At 46.4% G+C, this 25,570-nt stretch overlaps 2 protein-coding genes across 18 annotated transcripts in view; both read left to right on the forward strand.

Annotated features, from left to right (window-relative positions):
* PCNT (pericentrin) overlaps positions 1-13,309 on the forward strand; it is an 85,717-nt gene extending 72,408 nt beyond the window's left edge. For all 14 annotated transcript variants that reach the window (XM_084872206.1, XM_084872209.1, XM_084872200.1 and 11 more), the window contains 9 exons: positions 1,176-1,384; positions 2,213-2,315; positions 2,955-3,128; positions 5,591-5,701; positions 6,778-7,010; positions 8,622-8,698; positions 10,929-11,094; positions 12,239-12,366; positions 12,808-13,309. In XM_084872206.1, the coding sequence (XP_084728332.1) occupies positions 1,176-1,384; positions 2,213-2,315; positions 2,955-3,128; positions 5,591-5,701; positions 6,778-7,010; positions 8,622-8,698; positions 10,929-11,094; positions 12,239-12,366; positions 12,808-12,851 (1,245 nt within the window). In that variant the 3' untranslated portion in view covers positions 12,852-13,309. The remainder of the gene's footprint in view (positions 1-1,175; positions 1,385-2,212; positions 2,316-2,954; positions 3,129-5,590; positions 5,702-6,777; positions 7,011-8,621; positions 8,699-10,928; positions 11,095-12,238; positions 12,367-12,807) is intronic.
* Positions 13,310-22,694: 9,385 nt separating this feature from the next.
* Positions 22,695-25,570, forward strand: part of DIP2A (disco interacting protein 2 homolog A) — a 75,677-nt gene continuing 72,801 nt past the window's right edge. For all 4 annotated transcript variants that reach the window (XM_084872225.1, XM_084872227.1, XM_084872226.1 and 1 more), the window contains exon 1: positions 22,695-23,089. In XM_084872225.1, coding sequence (XP_084728351.1) covers positions 22,999-23,089 — 91 coding nt within the window. In that variant the 5' untranslated portion in view covers positions 22,695-22,998. The remainder of the gene's footprint in view (positions 23,090-25,570) is intronic.

Genomic DNA, 25,570 nt, shown 5'->3' on the forward strand with positions numbered 1-25,570 from the left:
ATTTCAGATACATTTTATGTCAACCAAAAGCCTTTGTTTCTCATGCATTGATGTTTACTTTGGCCTTTTAAGAAATAATTTCTAAAAACATGGAGGAAAAAAACCTTCACAATTTCTGTTTTTGCAAATTATAAAAAGTTTTTTTTAAATGCACAATGAAAACTAATGGCCTGGTCTTTATAGTAGTTAGCTTGCCATGAAGTAGTTACGAAATGAATGTGTTTCTAAGAAAAAAATTATAGGTTTCTAAATGCTACAAGGATTAACCATATTCCAAAATACTATAAAATTATTTCTGTAAATTAATATGAGGGAAGTAAGTGATTAATACTTTTAACAGCTTTACTGAGCTACAAGTCACATACCATTGAGGAACCTTTACAGTAGTTGTAGTGTTTTATCACCAGACATCTTGAAAAGTGGAGTAGTTTGGGGGTGTGACAGAGAGTGGGCAGTGTGTGTCCAGGAGGTGTCCCCACTTATTTTGTGGAGGCAGGTGAAATTAAGCTCTTGCCTGTGCATTTCAGTTACACAGATCTCTCTTCCATATAAGGAGGCCCTTCCACCCTGCTCTCTGCTCACCACACTGTCTTTGCCTTCTCTGGTCTCTCCCAGTGGAGACGCAGGTCCTGCGTGCTTGGCAATGAGTGCGTCCTTGCTGACTTTTCTCAGCACCTCCTTGGTGGAGAGCTTCGTATTAGTCTTGTTTTTTTCCACTTAGTGAGATCCCAGGACAACCCCATATTCATGGTGTGTGTGCTCGTGTGTCTGTGCATATTGTGTGTTCATGTGTACACTTCATGTTTGTTGATGGTGGGGAACTAGAACTCAGGCCTGTGAGGCTTCGTCTTTTATTGCTGCTGTAATGGAATTATAATTTTAGTTTTTGTGTCAGCGCCCTGGCCCTTCTCCTTTGTATCTCATGCTTACCTTGGGCCTGTAAAGCCTGGCCATTCTCAGAAATAAGCACAAAACCTCCGTCCTGAGACTGCAGTGGGACTGTGCTGTCCGAGGCAGGAGCTGTCCTGACCCATGTGACACGTGGAGCGCCAGTGTGGATGTCCCATTGTGGGTGGTGTGCAGGGCAGAGCAGCCCAGCCCCTGGGTTCGACACTGGGCGGAGCTAGGTTTCCGGACTCTGTCTAAAGGTCTTTTCTGCTCTGCATTGACAACAGAGAGAATTAGAATTGCAGCGCCAGCGCCATGAGCACAAGATCAAGCAGCTTCAGAGAAAGATGAGGGAGCTGGAGGCCAGGGAGGCAGCACACCTGTCCCCGGAGTCGGAGCATCTCCAAGAGCAGCAGCAGGGTCTGGATTCCATTCGGCAGCAGCTGCTTTGTGCGGCAGGGATGCTGGCCAGCTTCATCAACCAGACCATCAACAGGTCAGTCCCGGAGAGCCAGCAAGTCCTATGTGCCCCTGCGCCTTTCACTGCGAACAGTTCTGAGCTTTAGGTGTGCCTGCAATTTTAGGTCCATGTTCTAATGAAACTGACTCGTATTTCTCATCCCACATGCTTGAATGAGTCACGGGCAGCACTCTCCTGATTTCTAATATGACAGAAAATCCTGGTTTCTTTTAGATCGGCTCACCCCACACCCCTTTATAATTATTCACCACCCGGAGGGCCCACGCCCGATGACAGCTCCCACCTGAGCCCATGGAACTGGGCAGAGCCAGTATCTGTTGTGTCTGCCTTATCTGAGGCTCTGGGGCTGCCATTCATGCTACCAAAATTTGTTTCATGGTTGACGAGCCACGACTGAGGTGTTTTGTTTGAGAACAGAACAGTTAATGTTGACATTTGCCCTTCTCTGTATGCACAGAAACCAAACAAACACAGTTCTCCTGTCTATAGTTGGGTTTAATTTATAGAGCACCAAAGATTTGTTTAGGACACTATTCTAGTAACAGACCAGATCCCGGCAGAAAGCAGCAAAAGGTGCAGAAGTGCTGAGGAAGCCCCAGTGGTCAGTGGCCGGAGGTTTTTGAGTTTTACAGACTGTCCACTTCAGGGTTGCACCATCACGAGAGGGGCTCCCAGCAGCCACCTTTGTGGACAGAACATGGCTTGATGAAATGCTTGGAAAGCATGCTACAAGTGGTCTATGTGGGCTTGCTCACAAGCTCATCTTTAGCACAGTGCCCTGTATGGTGTTGGCTGATAGTTGGTTGGAATCCATATGAACTTTTTAAATGTTTATTTTTATAGGACAGTTAATGATTGGACATCATCAAATGAGAAAGCAGTGACTTCTTTATTGCGGACGTTAGAGGACCTCAAGTCCCAGCTGAGCACATCTGGCTCTCCCCAGGTGAGAACCCAGCTCCTCCAGGTGAGAGACAGCTTCCATGGCCGCCTCCTCTGGCCACCTGGGGCCTGGTTTCTTTTTTATTGTGACTGGCTGTGCCTCCCTCATTGCCTCCTTCTTGTTTTTCAAGTTTGCAGTCTGGGTGAGTGAGCATGTGTCTCCTCCTGTGTCTGGGAGGGGCCAGGTGCTCACTTGCGCTTTCTCTGGTGCTCCCAGCCTGGTGGTCTGTCATGCTCCAGCCCAGCCTGCTCCTTGAGCATTTGTGTTGAGAGCCAGAGCAATCTGGGTCTCTAAGACTGCCTGGGGGAGCACTGCACTCCCCATCAGCTGCATCTGAAGCATTTAAAGTTGTTGTTAACAAATTTCTGATCAGTGTTCTCTGATGATTGTGAAATCTTGATCAGAAATTTCTGTTCAAGGTCATGTACCTTGGTTGCAGGTTCCCCAGCCCAAGTAGGGGCACTTTCGGGAGGCAAACAATTGATGTGTCTCTCTCATATCAATGTTTCTTCCCCCCCTTCTACTTTCTCTAGAAGTTAATGGAGAAAATACCCTCTGGTGAGAATTTTTTAAAAACACACAAATAGTGTCCATGCCTTTTAACAAATCCTGTGTATTTACTTTTGCTTCCTTCTTTTCAAGAAAAAAATGACAGCAGAGGTCCAGGTGCAGCTGGTGGATGTGTTGCTGAAAGAAAATGATTCTCTTACTAACGCTCTCAGCACTGTGACCCAGGAGAAGGCAGAGCTGTGCAGAGCAGCGTCCCGGCTGGAGAAGACTCTCAAGCATCACCTGCTGAAGGGCTGTGCGCTCAGTGTATGTCACTCACTCCTGCAGGGGTTCGGGGGTGAAGGGAGCGGGGCTTCCTTATGGCTGGCAGGCAGGCGGGGGCAGTGTCATTTCTTTATAGTTAGCTGCTCTGGGCTCTTTCCTTTCTAATGGCCAGAGAATCTTATTTAACATTTTAACGGATTATCTGCCTTGTTCACAGGGCAGACACATGCACACACACTTACCACAAGATGGTGTTTGATACATGTCAACAAACAAAAATTTTGACTTAACAATGTAATATATCCGATGAAATTAGAATTTTATTTGATTTGTAACTATAGAAAAGAATCAAAAATTTTCCTGATTTGTGTAGTTAATTTTTGGAATGCCTAATTTTTTTTTCTTTTCTATTTTAGTTGTTTTGTGTGTGTGTGTGTGTGTATGTGTGTGTGTGTGATTTTCTTCACTTTTTTGACAATGAAAAGTTCGTGCAAATTATTTTGTAATTTACATATGTTAAAATCTGCCCCATACTAGTGTGATGTCACCTGAGTTTTCACTTGTGCTCTGCTCCCTTCCCTATGGTTTTCTTTCCCTGGATGTCTTGTAAGTTGGAACTATTGTTTCTGAAGGCTCTTCACTTCTTTGTGGTCTGCCTGGGTGTTGATCTCAATAGCTTATTCTTCCTCATGGCCAAACTGCTTTTGAGGCATGGATGTGCCTCTAACCATTCACCTAGTGAAGAATATATGGGTTGTTTTGCAGTTTCTGACTGTTAAAAATAAATTTCCTGTAAACACTGTGTTCAGGGTTGTGTGTGGACATAAGTTTTGTTATCTGTATAAGGGCCCAGGGTGAGATTCCTGCGTCTTCCGGTGAGTTTTTGTTTACCTTCTATATTAACCATGCTATGGTCTTGTCCAGGATGGCTGCCCCAACTGCTTCTCTGGGACTTAACTCAGGAAATGTTTCAAGGTTCCTTGTTTAGGGCACCCCATTGTGGACTAAGGGCCTATGTGGACTAAAATGAAGTCAATAGAATGCTTTTATCTTTTATGAAAGTTAAAACAGAAACTAGGACATGAACATTCTTTTTTGTTGTTGTTGTTATTAATCCTCACTTGAGGATATTTTTCCATTGATCTTTTAGAGAGTGGAAGAGAGAGGGAAAGACAGAGAGAAGCACATGGATTGGTTGCCTCCTGTATGCATCATGACCAGTGCCTGGGCCAGGGAGGAACCTACAACTGAGGTACATGTCCCTGACCGGAATCAAACCTGGGACCCTTCAGTACACAGCCTAATGCTCTATCCACTGAGCCAAACTGGATATGGTGGAAATGAACATTCTTTTTTAAAAAAAGTATATTTTATTGATTTTTTACAGAGGAAGAGAGAGGGATAGAGAGTTAGAAACATCAATGAAAGAGAATAATCGATCAGCTGCCTTTTGCACACCCCCCACGGGGATGTGCCCGCAATCAAGGTACATGCCCTTGCCTGGAATAGAACCTGGGACCTTTCAGTCTGCAGGCCAACGCTCTATCCACTGAGCCAAACCGGTTTTGGTGGAAATGAACATTCTTGTTGAGAAAACCAAAGGTAGACAGAAAGCAAATGGTGGAGTATTCTCCTTCATGTCCAAGATGACATGTGTTCCTAGAGCGTCTTTTCTAGGAACCACCCAGCTGTGCTTTAGAACCAGGAAAACCACTGGTGTTCTCTGCGTTGTAGGGTATGTGGGACTCCCCTCAGACTTTCCACTCACAGGCCTGCCCTCCTCTTAGCCCTGCCCTGCAGTGGTGAGGTAGCATGACCACGCTGCCTTTGATTCCTCTTCCAACTGCTGGCCGGAGGCCCCTGACCATATGGCCCTGGGAGTTCTTTAAGTTCTCTTTTGCTTCGATGTCTGTTGTGGGTGGCCCTTTGTTCCCTTCACTGTGGACTCCGTCTTGTATTAGCATACTCTGGGGTGCCCATCCCTTGTGTACGTGGCTTCTGTGTGGGGTGCTTGCAGAGGTTTCCAGGCCTGTAATCTGATGCTACTATAGCAGAACTAGATGTTGTATCTTCCTTCCATTAGCATTTCTAGGACCAGAGAGTTTTCAATATGCTTAAAGCTTCGAATTTGGGATTATTTACAAATATTTACTTTTTTTAATGGAATCACACTTTAGTAAATGGCGCATAATAATTATCCCATAAGTGTTAATTAAGTGGTTAATAATGTCACATAACAACTTGAGCACCGCTGAAAAGATACGACAGGGAGATAGTGTTGTGGCCTATGTCCTAGCGTTGCGAACAGCTGTACCCAGCCTCCCAGGGCCCAGCTCTCCTCTGCCCAAGGCCGGCCTCTCCCTGCAGAGGTCCTGGGGGACAGCTGGGGAAGGAATGAAGTGTTTGGATGTGACCTTTCTGGAGTTGGGGTAGGGAGGGGTCAGTCTTCTCATGATGTTTTTATGGGAACAGCTCTGTAGGTGCACTTTCTGTGGTTGTTGCAGAGGTCAGACAGGAGGAGGGACAGGACCGTCCTGCAGAGCTCACCAGGACTTGCAGACCCAGGACTGTCGGCTCCAGCTTGCAGGGAGGAAGCAAACACCCGCAATGTCAAGGTAAGACCATGCCTGTGGCAGCACGGGGGCATCGAGGGGGGATGCAGCTCTTGGTTTGTTTTTAAGACTTTATATCTTTAGAGCAGTTTAGCTTCACAGCAGAGTTGAGGGGAAGGGGCAGAGAGTTCTCATATACCCCTTGCCCCACACACTCAGTCTTTCCCACTGTCAGTGTCCCCACTAGATGGTACATCTGTTAAAATCCATGAGACTGCATTGATAAGTCATCCTCGCCCACAGTCCACAGTTTACATTAGGCTCACCTAGTGGTGTGCATTCTCTGGGTCTGGACAAATGTGTAATGACATGTGTTCAGCATTACAGTATCATACAGATTAATTTCACTGCCTTAAACACCCTCTGTACTCTGCCTCTTCATCCTCCACTCTTTCACGGGATACTTTTAACTAGTAAAAATGGTTCTCGCCTTGGAGGTCCTCTGCCAGGCATCGTTGCCAGCAAGTGTGTGTGTTCACAGGAAGAGGACCACATGGTGGTTCGAGTGGCAAGTCATGACAAAGGAAGCTAAAGACAATGAACTTTCATTTAAAATTTGGCCTACTTTTGTGTAGACATCACGTTTCTGTGCTCGTGAGGAGGGGCAAAACGTATGATGTTTTAAGTCATTAGGTAAAGTCTCTGCAACCTGAAAAAATTCACTTGTCATCGTTTTTGACAATGTGGAACAAGCGATAGACTCTCTCCTGAAGGAGAAATTAGGATATGGGCACCAACACTTTGAGGAGTTCCCCCCACCGGCAACGTCCATAAACCCACAGTGAAACGCCCCACCAGGCCCCGGTTTGGACCTGACTTAGTGGTCAGATTCACGGTGCCTTCCAGCGGGCTGCTTTGATGCTGTGGAAAGGACTTGTGGTCTACACTTTGTCTAATAAACAAAATTGAACTTCAAACAGCAAGTTGTTTCCGATTACAGATGTGCTAGGCTGACTTGTGTAATGATTTGCTGAAGGAAAAGTGGTCTGGTTCTTTCTAAAGCAAACAGTGCCAACATGTTTTATAGATTTGTCAGCAAGACTGCTGTTCTCTGATTAAATTTTCCAATTTTTTTTTAGATGGAAAAATTGTACCTGCATTACTTGAGAGCAGAGAGCTTTAGGAAAGCTCTGATTTATCAAAAGAAGTATCTTTTACTTTTGATCGGTGGATTCCAGGACTCTGAACAAGAGACGCTCTCCATGATCGCTCACTTAGGAGTGTTTCCTTCCAAAGCAGATAGGAAGATCACCACATCCCGGCCTTTCACCCGGTTCCGAACAGCTGTCAGGGTGGTGATTGCAATTTCCAGGTAATAGAAGGCGTGTGCCACTGCTGTCTTCACAGCGGGAGGCACGTTTCAGTGGGCTTGGTCTCTGACACTCTACGAGTATATTCTCTTTCAAGATGAATTCTCTTAAGGAAAATACAGGTGACACTTGTCTTCAGGAAATCATCATGCACAAAACTTACTTTCTAAAAAGAAAAGATTTAAGGGTGCCTTTTTATAATAAAACAATGCCTTGCCCCTCAATGGGTTTCTTGCCAGGATTGCTTCTGATGACTGGCATGCCTGATTAAGTTTAAAACTGCATTCCAGTTCTTCACATTTGTTTCCTATATTTTAGTCAAAATGAATGTGTTACATAATAGGGGCCAAGAGCGTAAGAATACACCTGTGATCCACCCAGGGAGGTGGCCATTTGGCACAGGCACTCTCCAGTCTTTGCCTATGGATTGGAGAGGGGAGGAAGAGCCTACTTCAGGGTGTAAAGGGGCCCTCCATCTTCACCCTCCACTGTATGTCTGCTCAGCCCAGCTCTGTCCAACCCCCAGCCAGAGGTGTCGCTCACTTTCCCAGCACTGTGTGCACAGGTGTCATTGTTAGAGCAGAGATGTGACTCCCTAGTGTGATTGGGGATTTTGATCATTTCAAAATTAACAGTGATGAGATCCATTTTATTTTATTATTTTTAATTTTGCTGAATTTCTAAAAATGGCTATCCCACTAAGAACTGTGCAACTCTTTGTCTCCTGCAGAGGGGCCCTCTCCAGTCCATGCTGGTCTTTGTCTGTAAGACAGGCTGTTTGGTTCCCTTGGCTTTGTCCAGACTGTGCTACAGAATGGGTGGGAGTCCCACACAGGGTGGGGAGGGAGGCCTCCTCCAGCCTCAGGGCACTTAGTGCCCTCACCTCTGAGTTCTAACCACAGCCATGCCAGGTAGCGGGTTAGACACTGGATGGAGGCAGGTAAACAGATCCAAACCCCGCCTCCAGCTTTCCTGTCCAGGAGGGAGGATCATCTAAGTGCAACAGCATTTTTTTTTTTTTTTTAATCCTCACCCGAGGATTGATTTTAGAGAGAAGAGAAGGGAGAGAGAGAGGGATTGAGAGAGAACATCGATAAGTTGTCTTCCCTATGTGCCACAACTAAGGATCCAACCTGCCACCTAGGCGTGTGTCTTGACAGGGCCTCCAATCTGCATCCTTTCAGTTTAGAGGACATTGCACCAACCTCTGAAGAACACTGGCCAGGGCGAGCAGCAGCATTTTTAATGCCCACACTACTGTCCTCCAGTCACCCAGCACCCCACCCACTGGCTTGGGACCTTGGTAGTGGAAGGAGCAGGTGTTGCAGATTGATTTTGAACTGGAGTTTGGGAGACCCCAAGCTGGGTATCTTTGAGTGGGCAGGGCTAGGACAGGGCAGGACCTTCACTGGGGCTGGGTGGGACTGGGAGTGGGTGGGGAAGGAGCCCTGTGCACAGGATTGGAGGTAGCTACCCTGTCGATGTGTAGTATCTGCTGCCTTGGGGAAGTTGGCTGCTAAAACCCTTTTAGCTGTTGGTCACATCTGGATTTTCATTGCTTTTGTCACTGCTGTTATGCTCTAGTTTCCAGTGTTTTGTATCTTTTTTTGTAGATTACGTTTTTTGGTTAAGAAATGGCAAGAAGTAGATCGGAAAGGAGCTTTGGCGCAAAGCAGAGCCCCTCACTCAGGTGAGTCTGCAGGGACTCCTTAACCTCACCTTTGCAAACTTGTCTTCCACTTGCTGTAACATTTCATTAATAACTGATCATTTTCTGGGCTTGATGGGGATGTAATGAAACACAGTAATAAATGGGTAAATTCAGTCAGTGCAGCTGGCAGAGGCAAAGTGGTTTTGAAGGAAAGTAGTGTTTATGTTCATATAGTTAATATTAATGAGTAAAAGTGGGTCAGAGGAGAATAATGATTAAGAAATATAGAAGTGATAAATATGTTGACTAATAACTTATCTTTTTAAACATGTATTTATTGATTTGAAGAAGGAGAGAGGCTGAAACTAGTTTGGCTCAGTGGATAGAACGTTGGCCTGCAGACTGAAAGGTCCCAGGTTCGATTCTGGTCAAGGGCATGTAGCTTGGTTGTGGGCACATCCCCAGTAGGGGGTGTGCAAGATGCAGATGATCAATGTTTCTCTCTCATTGATGTTTCTAACTCTCTATCCCTCTCTCTTCCTCTCTGTAAAAAAAAAAAAAAAAATCAATAAAATATATATATATTTTTAAAAACAGGGTGAGGGATAGAGAGAGAGAAACATCAATGAGAGGCATCATTGATCAGCTGCCTCTTGCCCACTTTCTGGGATGGAGCCCGCAACCTGGGCATTTGCCCCGATCAGGAATTGAACTGGTGATCTCTTGGTTCATGGGTTGACATTCAACCACTGAGCCACCCCAGCTGGACCTAATTACTTATCCTATCTAATAAAAGAGTAATATGCAAATTGACCATCCCTCCAATGCACAAGATGACTGCCCCCATGTGGACACAAGATGGCCAGCAGGGGAGGGCAGTTGGGGAGGCTCAGGCCTGCAAGGGAGGGAAGTTGGGGGTGACTAGGGTGGCAGAGGAGGAAAGTTGGGGGCGACCAGGCCTGCAGGGAAGAGTAGTTGGGGGGGGGGGACCCAGGATTGAAAGGGAGAGCAGTTGTGGGGGACCAGGCCTGAAGGGGAGGGCAGTTAAAGGTGACCAGGCCAGCAGGGGAGGGCAGTTAGGGGCAAACAGGCTGGCAAGAGAGCACTTAGGCATCAATCAGGCTGGCATGGGAGTGGTTAGGGGGTGATCAGGCTGGCAGGCAGAAGTGGTTAGGGGCAATCAGGAAGGCAGGTAGGTGAGTAGTTGGGAGCCAGCAGTCCTGGATTGTGAAAGGGATCTCCAAGTGCCTGTTTAGGCCCAATCCTACTGGGATTGACCCTAAATGGTCAGTAGGACATCCTTTGAGGGGTCCCAGATTGAAGAGGGTTCAGTATGCAAATTATCCCCATGGGCGTTCTACCGGGAGATCAGGAATTCAATCACTTGCTATGACATGCACTGACCACCAGGGGGGATGGCGTGGAATGAAGGGAGACCCCGGCCAGCCACAGCTAGAAGGCCTCAATCAGCCCTGATCACCAGCCAGGCCAAGGGACCCTACCCATGCATGAATTTCATGCACTGGGCCTCTAGTTTTGAATGAAAAGGTCACTTTTCTTCTCTGAAATGGAGTTCTTCAGACTGCTGCATCTTTGCTCTGAGACACAGGCTTACTTTCTCAGTTAGGTCTTGTGTTTAAGGTTCTCTGCTGTTGCCCCCAGTCTGAAGGATGCACACTGGCCACCAAGTGCAGGCCTTTGACAGGTCACTGCCCTGGGGAAACATCGGCGGACAGCCTCCTCCCCCGCAGCACAGGGATGTGCCACTTGGAGGGGTGGCGGAAATTGGTGCCGGTTAGCTCTGATTTTCACCTGTCAGTCGTTAACTTCTTGAAATCAAAATGCTGTTCAGCCTTCAGAAAAGTTTGCCCCTCTCCAAGGCTGGTATTCTCCAGGCTTTCTGCCCCTGCCTCCTGCGCCCACTCCTCACTTGAGTGGAGGAGAGCCCCCACCCCAAGCTCCCCATTGCCCAGTAACCTCCATCAGGCACTGAGCACCTTTCCAGGGTGCTGCTCATATGGATGCCAGGGGTCAGGCTACCAGGTGGTCAACACTTAGATTTCTTCCAGAGCTTCTTAAAATATGATTTTTATAAGTTGGGTACTCTAAAAATGTTTTGAAATTGCCATGCAAACTCTAAAAATGTTTTGAAATTGCCATGCAAACTCTTAAAGGTTATGTATTTTAAATTTTGGTAGATGGGCTTTCCTACTAAAATGCACTTGTCATTTTTCTAAATCCTTTTGTTGTTGAATAATTCTGGGAGAAGGATTCCTGGTGTCACGGCAACAGCTGATTCCACCAGAAACCACTGAATCCCTGCCGGAAACCAGCCAATCCCCACCCGAAACAAGGGAATCCCCACCAACCCGGGACGTGTCTTTCAGCCACACCAGGGACTCTGTGCCAAAAGCCTCCCCACGCAGGAGGGAAAGGTGAGGTGTGGTGCTTTCAGACTGTTCTCTCATTGTAAGGGTTAGGCCAGACCTAACCATCAGTAGAAGCCCCATGTGCAGAGACAAGTGGCCATGCATGGCAGGGTCTTTGGGCAGATTATGTGGGTACCCAGGGGTGTGCGTGTGTGCATGCGTGTGTGTGTGTGTGTGTGTGTGTGTGTAAGGGAGTTACATGTACCTGGGAAACCCCCCTACACACACATACTCGCACACGTACACATGCAAGGCCTTGGTTGGCTTAACTCAATCTTTTTCCTGTAGAATTTGGGTTTATTGCACCCATAATGTACTTTTATAGTTATTACTCAGGTGACAATTGGGATGTTACAGTGACAATGTTAAAGATCAGTTATTTGGGAAAAAACCTTTTCAATTTTATAGAATGTAATTTAGTTTAAAATTAAAGTGAAAAGGTTTCCCTGACAGGAGAAACAATACACAAAAACGTAAGACACCACTGTGCATCTAATTCTGATCACCTCTGCTAACCATGCCCCACCAGTGTATGTGGTTCCTCTAAGAAACGTATTTTGAAAGTTTGCCTTTAGGTGGGCCCCAGAGCAAGACTGGGAGTGCACCACTGTGAGTCCCTGAGGGCCTGGGGACCTCCCCCCTCATTTTTTCCCCCAGGGAGGGCTGCCTGGGTTAGTAATATTTACTGAGAGAATAAATGGTGGCCAAGGCTGCTTCTGCATGGATGACAAGGATAAGACAGACATGTGCCTCCCCTGAAGAGTATGCTAGGAGTGGCACATAGAGCTCCCTGGTCCCAGCAGGAGGCTAGGAAGAAGGGCAGCTGACATACCCATATTGACACAAAGATGGGTCTGAGGGATTCGGATACATATCTATGAAGATTTAGTGAATAAAATAATATGCGGTAGCTTTTCCTCATTGTAGCTCTGAGACATTATATAGAAGTTTGTTTTTAAAGCCCTATGTACCAGTTTTTAGAAGTCCCTTTTTCTTTTGCACCAAAGAAAAGATACAAAGGAAATAGCCATCTAGTTTACCTCATTTCCCACGTGTCCAGTCACAGGACCCAGCGCCACTTCTTATCTATGTGCTTACTGCATTCACCATCCTATTGTGATCAACTCTTGTTTTGTTTGTTTGTCTGAAGGTCCAATCCATCTCCAAATTCAAGGTCAGAAAGATCCCTGACTGCTTCTCAAGATCAGGAACATTCTTTGACAGAATATATTCATCATTTAGAAATGATCCAGCAAAGACTAGTGGGGCTACCACCAGGTAAAAGTCCTTCTCTGTTTATTTTTTATAAGGTAACTGTACCCTAAGAATGTAAAACAATGTGAGGAAGGTTATTAGCATTCAGCTTAGTAATTGTTGGTTTTAGTCCTAATAATAAGCTGTCATTAATAGTCTCAGAAGAATGACTATAAGTGAACATTGTATTTAATCAAGAAGTGTCCAAATCAGTTTGACTTAATCACTACTAACTGGGCCTTGTGATCCTCCCTCTTACACTTCTAGAAAACGCATAGATTGTTTCACTGGGTATACTTTTTCCAGTGTTTTTTTAATCATTGTAATTTAAACCACTATATATTTGAATTATTCATATTTTTACCAAAAATAAGATATTAATTCAGCGTTCTTGTTTCAGAATTGTTCTCAAAAGACATGTGAAGCCTTCTAACAAATTGCTACATCATTTTTATTTTTATTTAGATTCCTCCTCAAAGAGATCCTGCCGTCAGAAGAATAAACAATGAATAAAGTCCTTGTGGCTCTTACCAGTGGCAGTTCTGCTTGAGGAAAAGAATCTTTTTTTTTCCTTTTTCTAAGGAAAGCTGTGGTGTGGTGTGGCATGGCATACTGAGCAGTGCCAGTCTCCTCACATGCCTGAGATGCCAGCCTCAGAGTGCCATTAATTAAGTGTTCTCACTTTTGTGCATTGCTACAAAGCCAAATGGAATATTTTTTATGTAATTTCAATAGCTTTTAGCTCCTTACCTTCATGCAGTAACGTGTGTGCTCATGAGCGACGGCACCGGTCCGTTTCTTTGCATGTTGGCAGGGCCACCCTACCTGCCTCCAGAAAGGGTAAGCAGAGAATGGCTCCCTGGTGTTTTATTTTCTTAAAGTGTACAGATAGAAACTTGGTTTTAAAAATAAAAGTACAAAAGAACAACAAAAAAGAGAATATAATTAAAATACTATTTTATTTGTGCATAGCCCTTGCGTTGTTTTTTAGTTTTACCCCGTTTGCTTTTATTACTGAGGGGGTGGAAAAACAAAAAACATAGACTTAGAATTTATGTTAAATTGCTTTAAGTCAGAAATTTTCAATGGAACTCAAAGTACTCTTCACCCAGTAAGATACCTGCCTGTTGCTTCATCTTACTTGGTTTCTCATTTACTTCTGTACGAGGCAGCTACTCTGTACTACTTCTCATGACTGTGATCTTTTTACCTTTTACTGATGCTCACTTGTACCGTGTGAAATCCAGCCAATTATCCTTTATCCAGAAATCTACACAGGTATATTTACAAGCATCTCAGGGAGTTTTTAGTACCTTTGAACATGACATTTATTCTGCTGGGCTTAGATTTTAATACAAAACCTTTCTCTAGCCCTGGCTGGTTTGGTTCAGCCTGCAGACTGAAGAGTCCTGGGTTCTATTCCAAAGGCCCTGGTTATGGGCTTGATCCCCAGTAGGGGGCATACAGGAGACAACCAATCAATGATTCTCTCTCATTGTTGATGTATCTTTCTCTTTCCCTTCCTCTCTAAAATCAATAAAAATATATCTAAAATTTTTTCCCCCTAAATCACACTATTTTGGTGATAGTACAGAGTGGCAGTCTGTAACACTGGTCCATGTCTGCATTTTCTGTTATATTAGCTGACAGTGCTAGAAGATCACTGTTTTTATATTATGGTTAATCCTCATCCGAGGATATTGTTTAGAGAGAGTAGAAGGAAGGAGAGAGACAGAAGCATCTAAGTGAGAGAGATACATCGATTGGTTACCTCCCCTGTATGCTGGGGATCAAGCATACAGCTGAGTTATGTGCCCTTGACCAGAATTGAATCCACGATCCTTCAGTCAGTGGACTGATGTTCTATCTACTGAGTCAAACTGCCTAGGGCTAAGCTTACTGTTTAGTTTAGAACCTTCCCACCTTCCCTCCTGAGTTCTTGTACCTGATTTGCTAAAGCTGAAATCCTTGCAACAGTTGGCAGCTTGGGTAGAGAAGACAGGCTGAGTTGAACTGGAAACACACAGGCAGGTGGCCAGCATAGCCACCCCTGGACTACTAAGCATTTGTTCTCACCCAAATTTATTTGCCAGAATGTAATGAATTGCACCTGCCCGATGTGAGGCAAACACTCTTCACCCTCTCTCCAAGGCCTCCCGGATGTCCTATCTCAATGGTGCAAACTACTCCTTCAGGACTGATTTGTACAATTCATACACCCCAGCTTGTCATACAAAATAGGCAACTGAAGGGGGGTGTGCAAGGCAGGAATTAAAGTAAAAAGTGCTCCGTCCCTGCTTCCATAAGTGAGCATAAGGCTCCATTTGGTGTTCATCACCTTCTCCTTCCATCACCTGGTCTTTGTTTCTGACTCGCAAGGAGCAAACACATTGGCTGGGTGGGTGACCTAAACTTTTTCTTTCTGAAAGATTTGAAACCTTAATCTTGTTTTTGGAGAACTTTCTATTTTACAACTGAATGAAGTAAGCACCAAGAAGTGCCCATGCAACAGGTTACTGGTACAGATTTTCCTATCCTCATGGAGTGCCAGCCACCCAATTTCCCCTCGGTAATTGGGATCCCCTGCACCAACCAGTACAGTAACCCTGTAGTTACTTGCTGGTTCAGATGAGTCTCACTTGTTTAAAAAAACAATTATATTTTAGGATAGCAGAGTCAAAGTCATAGGATGGGAAGCAAAAATTCCTTTAAAAAGGTCCATTCTACCCTTTGGATTTCCAGGCTGATATACTGTGGCCATTGTGGGAGAAATGGCACTACAAGTAGGTAGGCTTTCCACTATCCATTAGGTGTGCTCCTTCTGGCTTATAGTGATCAGACAGCACCCAGTACATGGTGACAGTTTGAGTTGTATAGTACTTGGTTTCCCATGGGTAGGAGTTTGGTCTGCCAGGACTGAGCAGTAGGTTTCTCAAATGGTGAATGAATTAGAAGTCAAGGCTTTGTGTTAAGGCCCTGGAAGTCTGCCTTAATGGGGCTTTATAGTGAGGCACCAGCCATTATTCTTAATTGCAAAGGCACTTTAAGCATCATTGAAACTTACTGTCCAGATCTTACTTGAAGCTAACAGCCTATGACTTCCTCAGTAAATAGACTGGAGTAGCACCCCCAAATATGGTTGTATACAAAAACCCAAACAATCTAAGCCTTGTGCTTAGTTGTAGGCAGTGTAATGTGTAGCTACTTGTCTTTTATTTTATGGAAGGGATACTGTGATATCCCACAGATGGCTCAACCCCTATAAACTTTGCCAAAATGTCAGGCCCCTGATTTTTCATGGATTTCTCTTACCATCCAGCACTCATCTTGCTAAGGCTTAAGGTTACTTACCATTTCCTGCTCACTAGGACCAGTTACTATGTCTATAAAGTAATGGACCAAAATGATATTACAATGTCTAAACAAAAGCCCTAAGATAAGGTAGTGAAAGTATAATCCTGTCTCTGATATCTGAAATTTTATTAATCACCTTTCCTAATTGGTACTGAGAAAAACGTGATAAGGGAACCTGAATAGAAACCTCTTATGATTGCATGTGGGATGGACACTGTTGCTTATGGACCCATATCCAGTACGAGGTCTGCTGTGGGAGGAGATAGGTAGCCTATACAACAAGTCATTAACGATGTAAACAGCACTCCATTGAAAACTGAGACAGTATGTCTTCATTCAGCCTGCTGTAACAAAATACCACAAACCTTGGGTGCTGTAAACGACAGAAATTTATTTTTCGCAGTTCTGGGGGCTGGAAGGGTTTTGGTGAGGTCCCTTTTTTGGGTTGCAAACTATATTCATATGGAGAAGAGAGGGTAAGCAAGTTCTCTCATGACTCTTAGATGGGCACAGACCTCATCTAATCCCCATTAACCTCCCAAAGCTCCTACCTTCTAACACCATTACACTGGGGGATAGGATTTCAGCATATGAATTGGGGAGTGAGGTTGGGGAGTTAGGTGCACACGGATATTCGGTCCATAACAAGTGTATTCAAAACTGGGCCTGAACAAATCCAAGAGGCACAAGTAAATGACCAAAGTGAGTGGTCTTCATAGTCCACATCTGTGGTCTCACGGGAAGTTCCCAATGACCAGTTGACAACAGAGGAAAACATGGGTTTGTTCTGCAGAGGGCTCTGCATTGTATGCTGGCATCACCCAGAAGTAGACAGCTGCTGCACTACAACCCAGCTTATGGTGGATTCTGGAAATTTTCCACTTGGCAAACCTTTGGATGGTATGTCTGGTGGTCCATTTTATGTGGAAAAAGTTGACCTGAGTTACTAATCTATAAGCATTCATGTACAATGGGTAATCAATGTCCAGCTGATTGATAGGTTGACAGAGGAAAGATTTGAAAGATTGGAATCAAGGAAGTCTACAGCACAGGTATGTAAACAGACCTCTGCCTACCAGAGGACATCCACTGTGCAAAATGGAATCTGGTAGATAAGATGATATCTGTGGATGTCACTCAACCTCTTTAGCCAACATGGTGCTTTCTGAACAAACCTAGAAAGTGGCCAGTGTCATAAAGGAGTCTTAACATTGGTTCAGCAGTATAAACTTCCTTTCACCAAGGCTTCCCTGGCTTCTGACACGTCTGTGACTAAATTGCCAACAGTAGAGGCCAGTGCTGAGACGTTGATGTGGTGACCTGGGTCCTTCTGTTATAAAGGAGTAATGATTTCTTCTCCCCATATTCCAAGTGTGAATTTGGCTTCCCTGTCCACAGTGCATCTGCCAAAACCACCATCCATGGACTTAGAATGTCTTCTTTGCTGTAGCTCTGCACAACATTGCTTTTTAGCAGTGGGCATATGTTAAAGCAGTGAAATTGCAGGAATGAGCTCACACTAGTGGAATTAAGTGGTATTAGCACACGTTGGAAGATGTCCTGGAAGGGATATGATTGCTGGTTGACCTTGTTTTTGTTTTTTAAATGTATTTTTATTGATTTCAGAGAGGAAGAGAGAGGGGGATAGAAATCGAAACAGTGATGAGAGAGAATCATTGGTCGGCTGCCTCCTACAGGCCCCCACTAGGGATCAAGTGCAACCAGGCACATTCCCTGCCCAGGGATCCAACTGTGACCTCCTGGTTAATAGGTTGACAGTCACTGAGGAGCGCCAGCTGGACATTTTTAAATTATTATTATTGATTTTTATAGAGAGAGCAAGTGGGAGAGAGAATCAAATTTTTGTTGTTGTCCCACTTAGTTATGCATTCATTGGTTGATTCTTGTATGTGCCCTGACCAGGTATCAAACCTGCGACCTTGGCGTTTCAGGATGACACTCTAACCAACAGGGTTATCTGGCCAGGGCCCTAAGTTCCCTTGTTTATTAAACCTGCCACCTTCCAGTCTGGAGTAGTGTGCCTCTTTCTTCCATCCCACCTTGCCCTCTATGTACAGAAGCCCATTTATGAACCAACATCATATATCTCATCAGCTGGAACTAACTGCCCTGACAAAAGAGTGGAGTGGCCAGCTGAAGGCTCTCTTCAGCACCAGCTTGGAAGTCACACCTTACAAGTTTGAGGTAATGTCTCAAATTGGTGTATGCTTTAATTCAGGAGCACATATGCCATACTATCTCCCTTACAGCCAAACTGAGGGGTCTGGGGATCCAGAGGCCAACCCCCCCACGCCCTTCCCCCCCGCACCCACAGCAGCAACAAGGACAATGAGAGCAAAAAGCAACAGCAGCATAGGGGCTGTCTGCCTAGCTCTTCCCCAACACACCCAGAAGATAGTGGTTGCCATAATCAAGGGCAGTGGTGATGGATATCAGCTCAGTGAGGTGTTGATCCAGTTGCCCCAGTACTGTGAGCTCATTCTTAGTCACAAGAACCACAGCCTCGACAGCCTGTGTCAAAACACAGACCTTCAACCTGGAGGGCTCTCTGACCTATGAAGACTCCAGTGTTCTGCATCATCTTCGCCAGTGTATGGCAGAAAACGATAACGGGAGGAGCGAGGAGGAAGGCTTGGATCTGAGTCCTGCTTGGTCAAGTAAAGATCAAGCTCAGCCAGGAGGCACAGGATTGGCTGAAGGGGACCACTGGCAGCTGAGCTGAAGGTCCTGGGCCAAGCCAGTGGTGAGCGACATTGAGGAGTAAGAGGACAGCTCAGGAAGTGTCAGGAAGACTGAGCTGGTCTTTCCAGAACCGAGACAGCATCACCCTTAACAGCAACAGGCAGCCGCAGCAGTCATTTCAGACGGGGTAAAACTGTTTAAATGAAGATTATCCATATTTATATGGCAGAGAACATGTAGGACTATTTGTGTCTTGCCCTGTTCTGAAACCAGTAGCATTTGTAACACTATTAACTGTTTAAAACAAGAAAAAATAACTGAGTTGGGGAAACACGTAACACCTGTTTTCCTTTTTTAATAGGAACTCTTTTAAAAAATATATATTTTATTGATTTTTTTTACGGAAAGGAAGGGAGAGGGATAGAGAGTTAGAAACATGGAAATGAGCCTGTAACCAAGGTACATGCCCTTGACCGGAATCGAACCTGGGACTCTTCAATCCGCAGGCTGACACTCTATCCACTGAGCCAAACCAGTCAGGGCTGTTTTTCTTTTCCTTCTTGGCAGTACTGTTGTGACTGCAGTTTAGAGTCACTGTAGTTAAAACCAAGAACAAAACAAAAATAATAGCAAAAATGTGGCAGACTCACTACAGGTGCAAGCTGGATTTTCTAGTGTCTTAATCACAATTGAGTAAATGAAGGTCAAGACCTCCCACGTGGATCATCTGGGTTCCACACATATTCTTCCCCATGTGAATGCATGTAATAGCAGCCCGACCTTCTCCACTCCTAAGACACGGCTTCTCCCTGTTCCTGCTAGTTCCTAGATACAAGGACTCCAAGGTTCCCAGACATCATCCATACTTTATAATCTAATGGAATAAGTTCTTGTGTCCCTGGTGAGTGTCCCTTTTGGGGACCATAACTCTAGCCTGGCAGAGTCTAAACTTGGGAGGACAGCAAGCACAACGTTCCCAGGGGATTCTTAGGAATGATGATAAGTGGGGCCACTCCTGTTTCCACCCTTGGGTTTTAGACTCATGTATCCTCCCTCTTGGGAGCAGTGCCATAGAAAGGTCTTGAATGGCATCCCATCTTCAGAGTGTGACCTCTAACTTGTGCCTTAGCCGGCTGACCCAGTGCTGTCAGGAAGTGGTTCTCATGATCCCTGCACTTCCTTTACTAAGTGAATCCCCTGTTGTGATGCCATCTGGGATCCTGTGTCAGTGAAACAAGTACTCCTGAAGCCCTTACTAGTGACACCTGTGAGCAGAAAAGGCAAACATATATAGAATATGAACCTATTCCTGTAGGAAAGAACTGTTGGCTCGTCCAGGATGAAAGAGTTCCAACATAGTAAACTTGGTTGGGCTTCTTGATGAAAAGGGCCATTTTGGAAGCTCAGCGTTGGTCTTTTTGCTGGCAGGTTAGACATCCAGTGGCTGCTAGGAGCTAAATCAGCTTTGGTCAGAGAATCTACCCTGTTGGGCACATGAATGGCCTCCAACTCCATCACCTTGGCCATTTTGTCCTTGTACCCAGTACTGGGTTTGCCAGTGAGATGCTGTCCATTGTCCACTGTGAGTCATTCCATTTGTTTTTTAAATACTTTCATGGATGCTCTGTGGTGGGCATTAGCATTAGCACTTTATACAAAGATCATCCCATTTGGTACCTATTCCAGTATATTGACCCACAAATTTTTACCATAGGTCTCCTTGTCTCCAACTTCCAATTATTTTTCTCCAGATCCTTAACCAGTCACCCAGGCCACACAACACTGTTCATGAATCCATATATAGCTCCCCCTTGGGCCACTTCTTACACAAAAAAATGAATGATTAGGAGCTCTGTTGGATGGCTATGCCCTTACCAGTATCTTTCAAGGCTACCTAAGTGAGGCTGTAATGTACAATAGCTGCTGTCCAGATTCCTTTTAAACTCGCATATCAAGCCAGGCCATCTATGAACCCAGCTTGTTTTCCTCTTCTGTCAACTAACTGGTCATAAGTCTCCCCCATGTGGTCATAGGTATGAAATGACAGAGAAGGCTCTCATACAACAGCAGTGGATGCCATCTGGATCTAGGATACCTATTCTGCACTCACCTGTGACCGCTGTACATTTTCATGCTCAGACTTGAATACTTCCATCCTATGATGGATTAATGCTGGGACCAACCAACCAACCTTATGATGTGAGTTGGACAGAACCCTTCTCATAATGAGTGGTTTTAGCTGCATGGTTATTTGGTGTCTCCAGTTCAGGTGTTCCATCTCTCTCTATTGGAACACAGTAGCACACCAGGATACTCTCCCCACCCTGTGCACCCCGCCCCTAAAGACACACAATTCTCTGCTCCCAGTGGCATGGCAGAACCTGAGCATCCCACATTTGGTACATGCCGGAAACACCACATTGCATTGTTCCCTATCACCAATAACTAATACCACCTGCTAGACCATATAGTTCAGGCAGGAGAGCTACTTGCATCACAGCTTTTACCTATTACAGAAGCTTCCTGTTCTGAGCTCTTATCAAAGCTGCAGTCTTCCAAATCACTCAATATTTGGTCCAGAGCAGTATTTCTAAGAGTATGCTGCTTCCAGAACCTAAAGTCCCCACAGTGTCCTGCTTTCTGAATGGTTGAAGGTGCAAGTTGCAATACTTGTCTTTTATTTTTGGAAAGGATGCCCAAAGGCACTACTAACTACTGGACCCCTAAAAATGTTATGGATGTAACTGGTCCCTAAATTTCGAGAGGGTTTACCTACATAATGTTATTAATGTAATGGAACAACGTAACATTATCCAGGATGTCTAAGTGGTCTTGATGTCTTTGGACTATGCAAGGTAACACAGCTTTCAGGCAAAACTGTATCTTTTTTATACCTAAATATGAAATATTTTTGATCTTCTGATAGGGACAGAAAAGAATACACTCATCAAATCAATAGCCACCTACCACATCCAGCAGAGGCTGCTCTCAGAACTACAACTTAGTTTAGTTTGCAGTAGTATTATCTGATAGATCCTCCCTTCCCTCAGTTGATGGACAGATGTAAATCCCACTTGAGGCCAGACATTCCTGAGCTCTGAACCATCAATCAGCACCTGCCAAATACCCTAAACCCCCATTCTTAAGTCCCTAGGTCTCTAATCAATCAGTGTGTGTGAGTGCCCTAAGCCCCGCCCCCTATCCTTAAAGGTGCTTGTAAGCCCCTCGCTCGCTCTCTTCCGCACCTCTCCGTGGAAGCAGCCGGCAGGGGTACCCTTCCCTCCAATAAAACCTGTGTCCTGCCATCCCAATCTCCGGTCTACCTTCTCTATTTAATCTATCATTATCCTGTTATCTTCCAGCATCCTTCCTATTTCTTCAGGGGTCATGCTAGTGAATTAGATTTTGGGGACTACCACTTTGCATCCTTTGGATCTTAAAAGTGGCATCAATTCTCTGCCATCTGGATGTGATGATCTTGGTAGGTATGGGATTAGTTTCAAAGGGTGCTGCGTTGCCTTTCCTATTGTGATTGCTCTCTAAACCTACAGGTCAGGGACCCAGTGTGAGAGGAATGTTAAGTGCCAAGAATGTCAATGTCAATTATTCAGTTAGGGATCACCCAACGAGCCCACCCTTGCATATGCAGACACACTTTCAGTGTGTGTGCGAGGACCAGCTCCTTCAGGATTCTATGGGCCTGTTTAGGGTCTGGAGGAAAACAGAAGTTGGGGACGAGATCTGTAGTAGATATGTGTAGGTCAGCTATCCTCGCACTTCCCAAAGTCACCCCAGGATCTGAATGGCTACCGTAGCTCCTGCGTGGTCAGTATCAAAGGCTGCTTTGAAAAGCAATGAGTTTCATCAAACCCTGGGGAAAACGCCTGGCCTCACCTCCGCGATTACCCCTGCAGCAATGCGGCGCCAGGACGGTCACTGTGCCCAGGGTGTCCCAGCGGGCTCCGGGAACCAGAGAAGCCCCGGCAGGGCAGCCACCGTGGTGGGCAGGCTCCCCTGGCCCCAGGACCAGGTGTGGAGGCCACTGCAGCCTCGCCCCGAGGGGCTTCCCGCGCCCAGAGAACTCAGATCCAAAGGAGACTTAGACCCCGCGCAGAGCCTACCGGGAGTAACGCTCTCCCGCTTCTCCCAATGGGAGCTCGGAGCGACCTCGCCGCGTCCTCGGGACCAATGGGAGAGAGCCATCGGTGTTGCTGGGCGGGCCCGGGACGCCCAGTCCCGCCCACGACCGGATGCGCACGCGCGCTCCCCCATCCCGCCCTTCCCGTCGCGCACGCGCACTCGGCGTAGGTACCTCGGAGCTGTCGGGGGCGCGCGGGGCGGCGGCCGCGCTGGAGGTGCTGCCAGCGATCGTGCCCGCGCCCGCGCCCGCGCCCGCAGCGGTGCGGAGCCGCTCGGGCCGCGCCCCTGCCCTGCCGTCCGCGCTGCCCTCCGGGCCGATGCGGGTCGCTGGGCTGCGGGGAGCGACGTAGCCGCCGCCTGCGCCGCCGCTCGGACCCCGGCCCGACCCTGATCCCGGACCTGCCCGGGCTCGAGCTCGCCTGGCGGTCGCGGGGCGCGTCCCTAGCAGGCGAGGGGGCCATGGCCGACCGCGGGTGCCCGCTGCAGCCCGTGCCCCTGCCCGCTGAGGTGCGGGAGAGCCTGGCCGAACTGGAGCTGGAGCTGTCGGAAGGTGAGCGGCCCTGCCGCGGGGTACCGCCCGGCTCTCCCCTCCGATCCGGGACCCCGCCATGCTCCTCACACCCGGGCACCGTGCCCCGACCCGGGACCCCCGCCATGCTCCTCACCCCGACCCGGGACCCTCCCCCCCCCATGCTCCACACCCCGACACCCTGCCCCGCCCCTCACCCCGACCCGGGACCCCCTCACCCCCATGCTCCTCACACCGGACACCCTGCCCCGCCCCTCACTCCGACCCGGGACCCCCGCCATGCTCCTCACACCCCGACACCCTGCCCCGCCCCTCACCTCGGACCCGGGACCCCGCCATGCTCCTCACACCCGGGCACCCTGCCCCGCCCCTCACCCCGGACCCCCGCCTCGCCCGGCCCGCCGTCACCCGGGGAGCTTGCCGGTCCCTCACACCGGGATCTTAGGATCCCCGGGGCCTCCCGGTTTCTCGCAGCCGGAGCCCGGACCTCGGGGTGCCCGGCGGGCTGCCGGGGTGGGTGGCTGACCTCCGGCGCGTGGGCCGGGACCGGTGCCGCGGGCGGTGGCTGTCCCCGCCGAGGCCGCGCGTCCGGGCTTCTCGGCGGGCGCGCTGCACCCGGGCAGCTGCCGCCTCGTGGGAGCCCGCTCCCGCCGGGTGCCTCAGTTTCCTCCGCCGCACAACCGGCTTAGGCAGCATCTCCCTCTGTGGAGGCACTCACAACCAGGTTGTTAGCCCGTTAATAGAATTTTTAGAAATTTAAAAGAAAAGTTCCATAAGTGGGTGTTGTTTTTTTTTTGCTTATTGAAAAATAGACCGGAGTGATTCCGCTTCAGTGGCGCTGGATGGCATTATCCTTCTGGAGGTTATTGCTCCCCAGACCTGTGTCCTGATGTTCTGTTTGATGTCATTGCTTAAAGAAAAGCATCTAATGTCTGAGTTTGTTTCTGAAACTTAAGTGCATTTTCAGTTTTTAGAATCCATAAAAGTTCACAGCCTTAATATTCTTACACTAGGTTTCAGGGTGATCTGTTTCGCAGTGGTTGGGGCAGGGACTTCTTACTACCAGGTAATAAATATGCACTGGCTTTACTAACTCATTTAGTCCTGCCAGCCTTAGGGAGGGCGGTGCTATTGTTATCTTTGTTTCATAGACAATACAACACCTACCAACCTGCAATTGTTTTGAATTCAATGCAAATTTTTAGAAGTTCTGTGATATGGGACACATTTTTTTTTTTTTTTTAATTGCAAGTGCAGTAAGAAATGGGTAGATTTGAGAATTCTTGGTGATTAGATGTTTTTGGGAAGTCTGAAAAACTCCAATTTAGAAATGGTTCTGATAGGAACGATTTGTCTTGAATTTGTTATAGCTTTTCTGTTCTTTCTTCCTTCTTTTCTTTCTTTCTTTCTTTCTTTTCTTTCTTTTTTTTTTTTTTTTGTTAATCGTCATCTGAGGATTTTTTTTCTATTGATTTCTAGTGAGAGTGGAAGAGAGAGGGAAAGTCAGAGAGAAACATCAATGCAAGAGAAACACACCAATTGGTTGCCTCCTGCACCAGGGCCTGGGCCAGGGAGGAGCCTGCAACCAAGGTATGTGCCCTTGACTGGAATTGACCTGGGACCCTTCAGTCCGGAGGCTGATGTTCTATCCACTGAGCAAAACAGGCTTGGACTTGTTATAGCTTTTCATCAGGGAAAATCATGTCAATGCAATTTAGATTTTATGCATTTGAAATATGTCTTTGCAGATTGCTCCTAATTTCTGTGCCCATGTATTCGTTATTCTCTAATTTTTATCTATCTATCTATTATATCTATCTATTTATTTATTTATTTATTTATTTATTTATTTATTGTGTGTGTGTGTGTGTGTGTGTGTGTGTGTGTGTGTGTATTTGAGTACTTTCTAGGAGTTGATGATTAGGTAATATTAGATCTTTTCCTCAAAGAACTTCATAATTTCTGTGACAGAACCCACACAAAGTACTTCAGTGAAAGAAATGCTCCTCTCTAATGAATCTATTTATGCCTTTGTCATTTTAGACATAGGTGGATGATCTATACAAAAGCATATATAAGTGGGAAGGAACCTGGAAAGGTAGCTGAGAAAGGGGGTGAACAAGGTGTTAAAGGGAAGGGACAGCAGAGTGAATCTGCAGCCGAGGAGACAGCCCTGGCTTCTGTCCCAGCTCTTCCACTGGCCTGCCACCTTTCTTTTGGCCCAAATAGGTCAGTGATTACTTGGATACAGTCATGCTTGGCCTTGCTCCAGGTGCTTCCACACCTTTGATGCTGGCTTCTTTAGTTTGTGTTGAGATTGTTGTTGACATGGGGCCTCTCTATTGTACTTAAAGATGCCTTGTGATAGGGACTATGACTTGGCAGATTTTTGGCATTTTCACACAGTGTCTGGTAAGTGTCCCTGAATTTCCACTGAATTATAACATCTCTTAATCTGGATTTGATCATCTGTAAAAGGAGGTGAACATCTGCCATATTGAC

Source organism: Pipistrellus hanaki (assembly GCF_964339955.1).
Source record: "Pipistrellus hanaki genome assembly, chromosome: 2".
In the NCBI taxonomy this organism is placed as follows: Eukaryota; Metazoa; Chordata; class Mammalia; order Chiroptera; family Vespertilionidae; genus Pipistrellus; species Pipistrellus hanaki.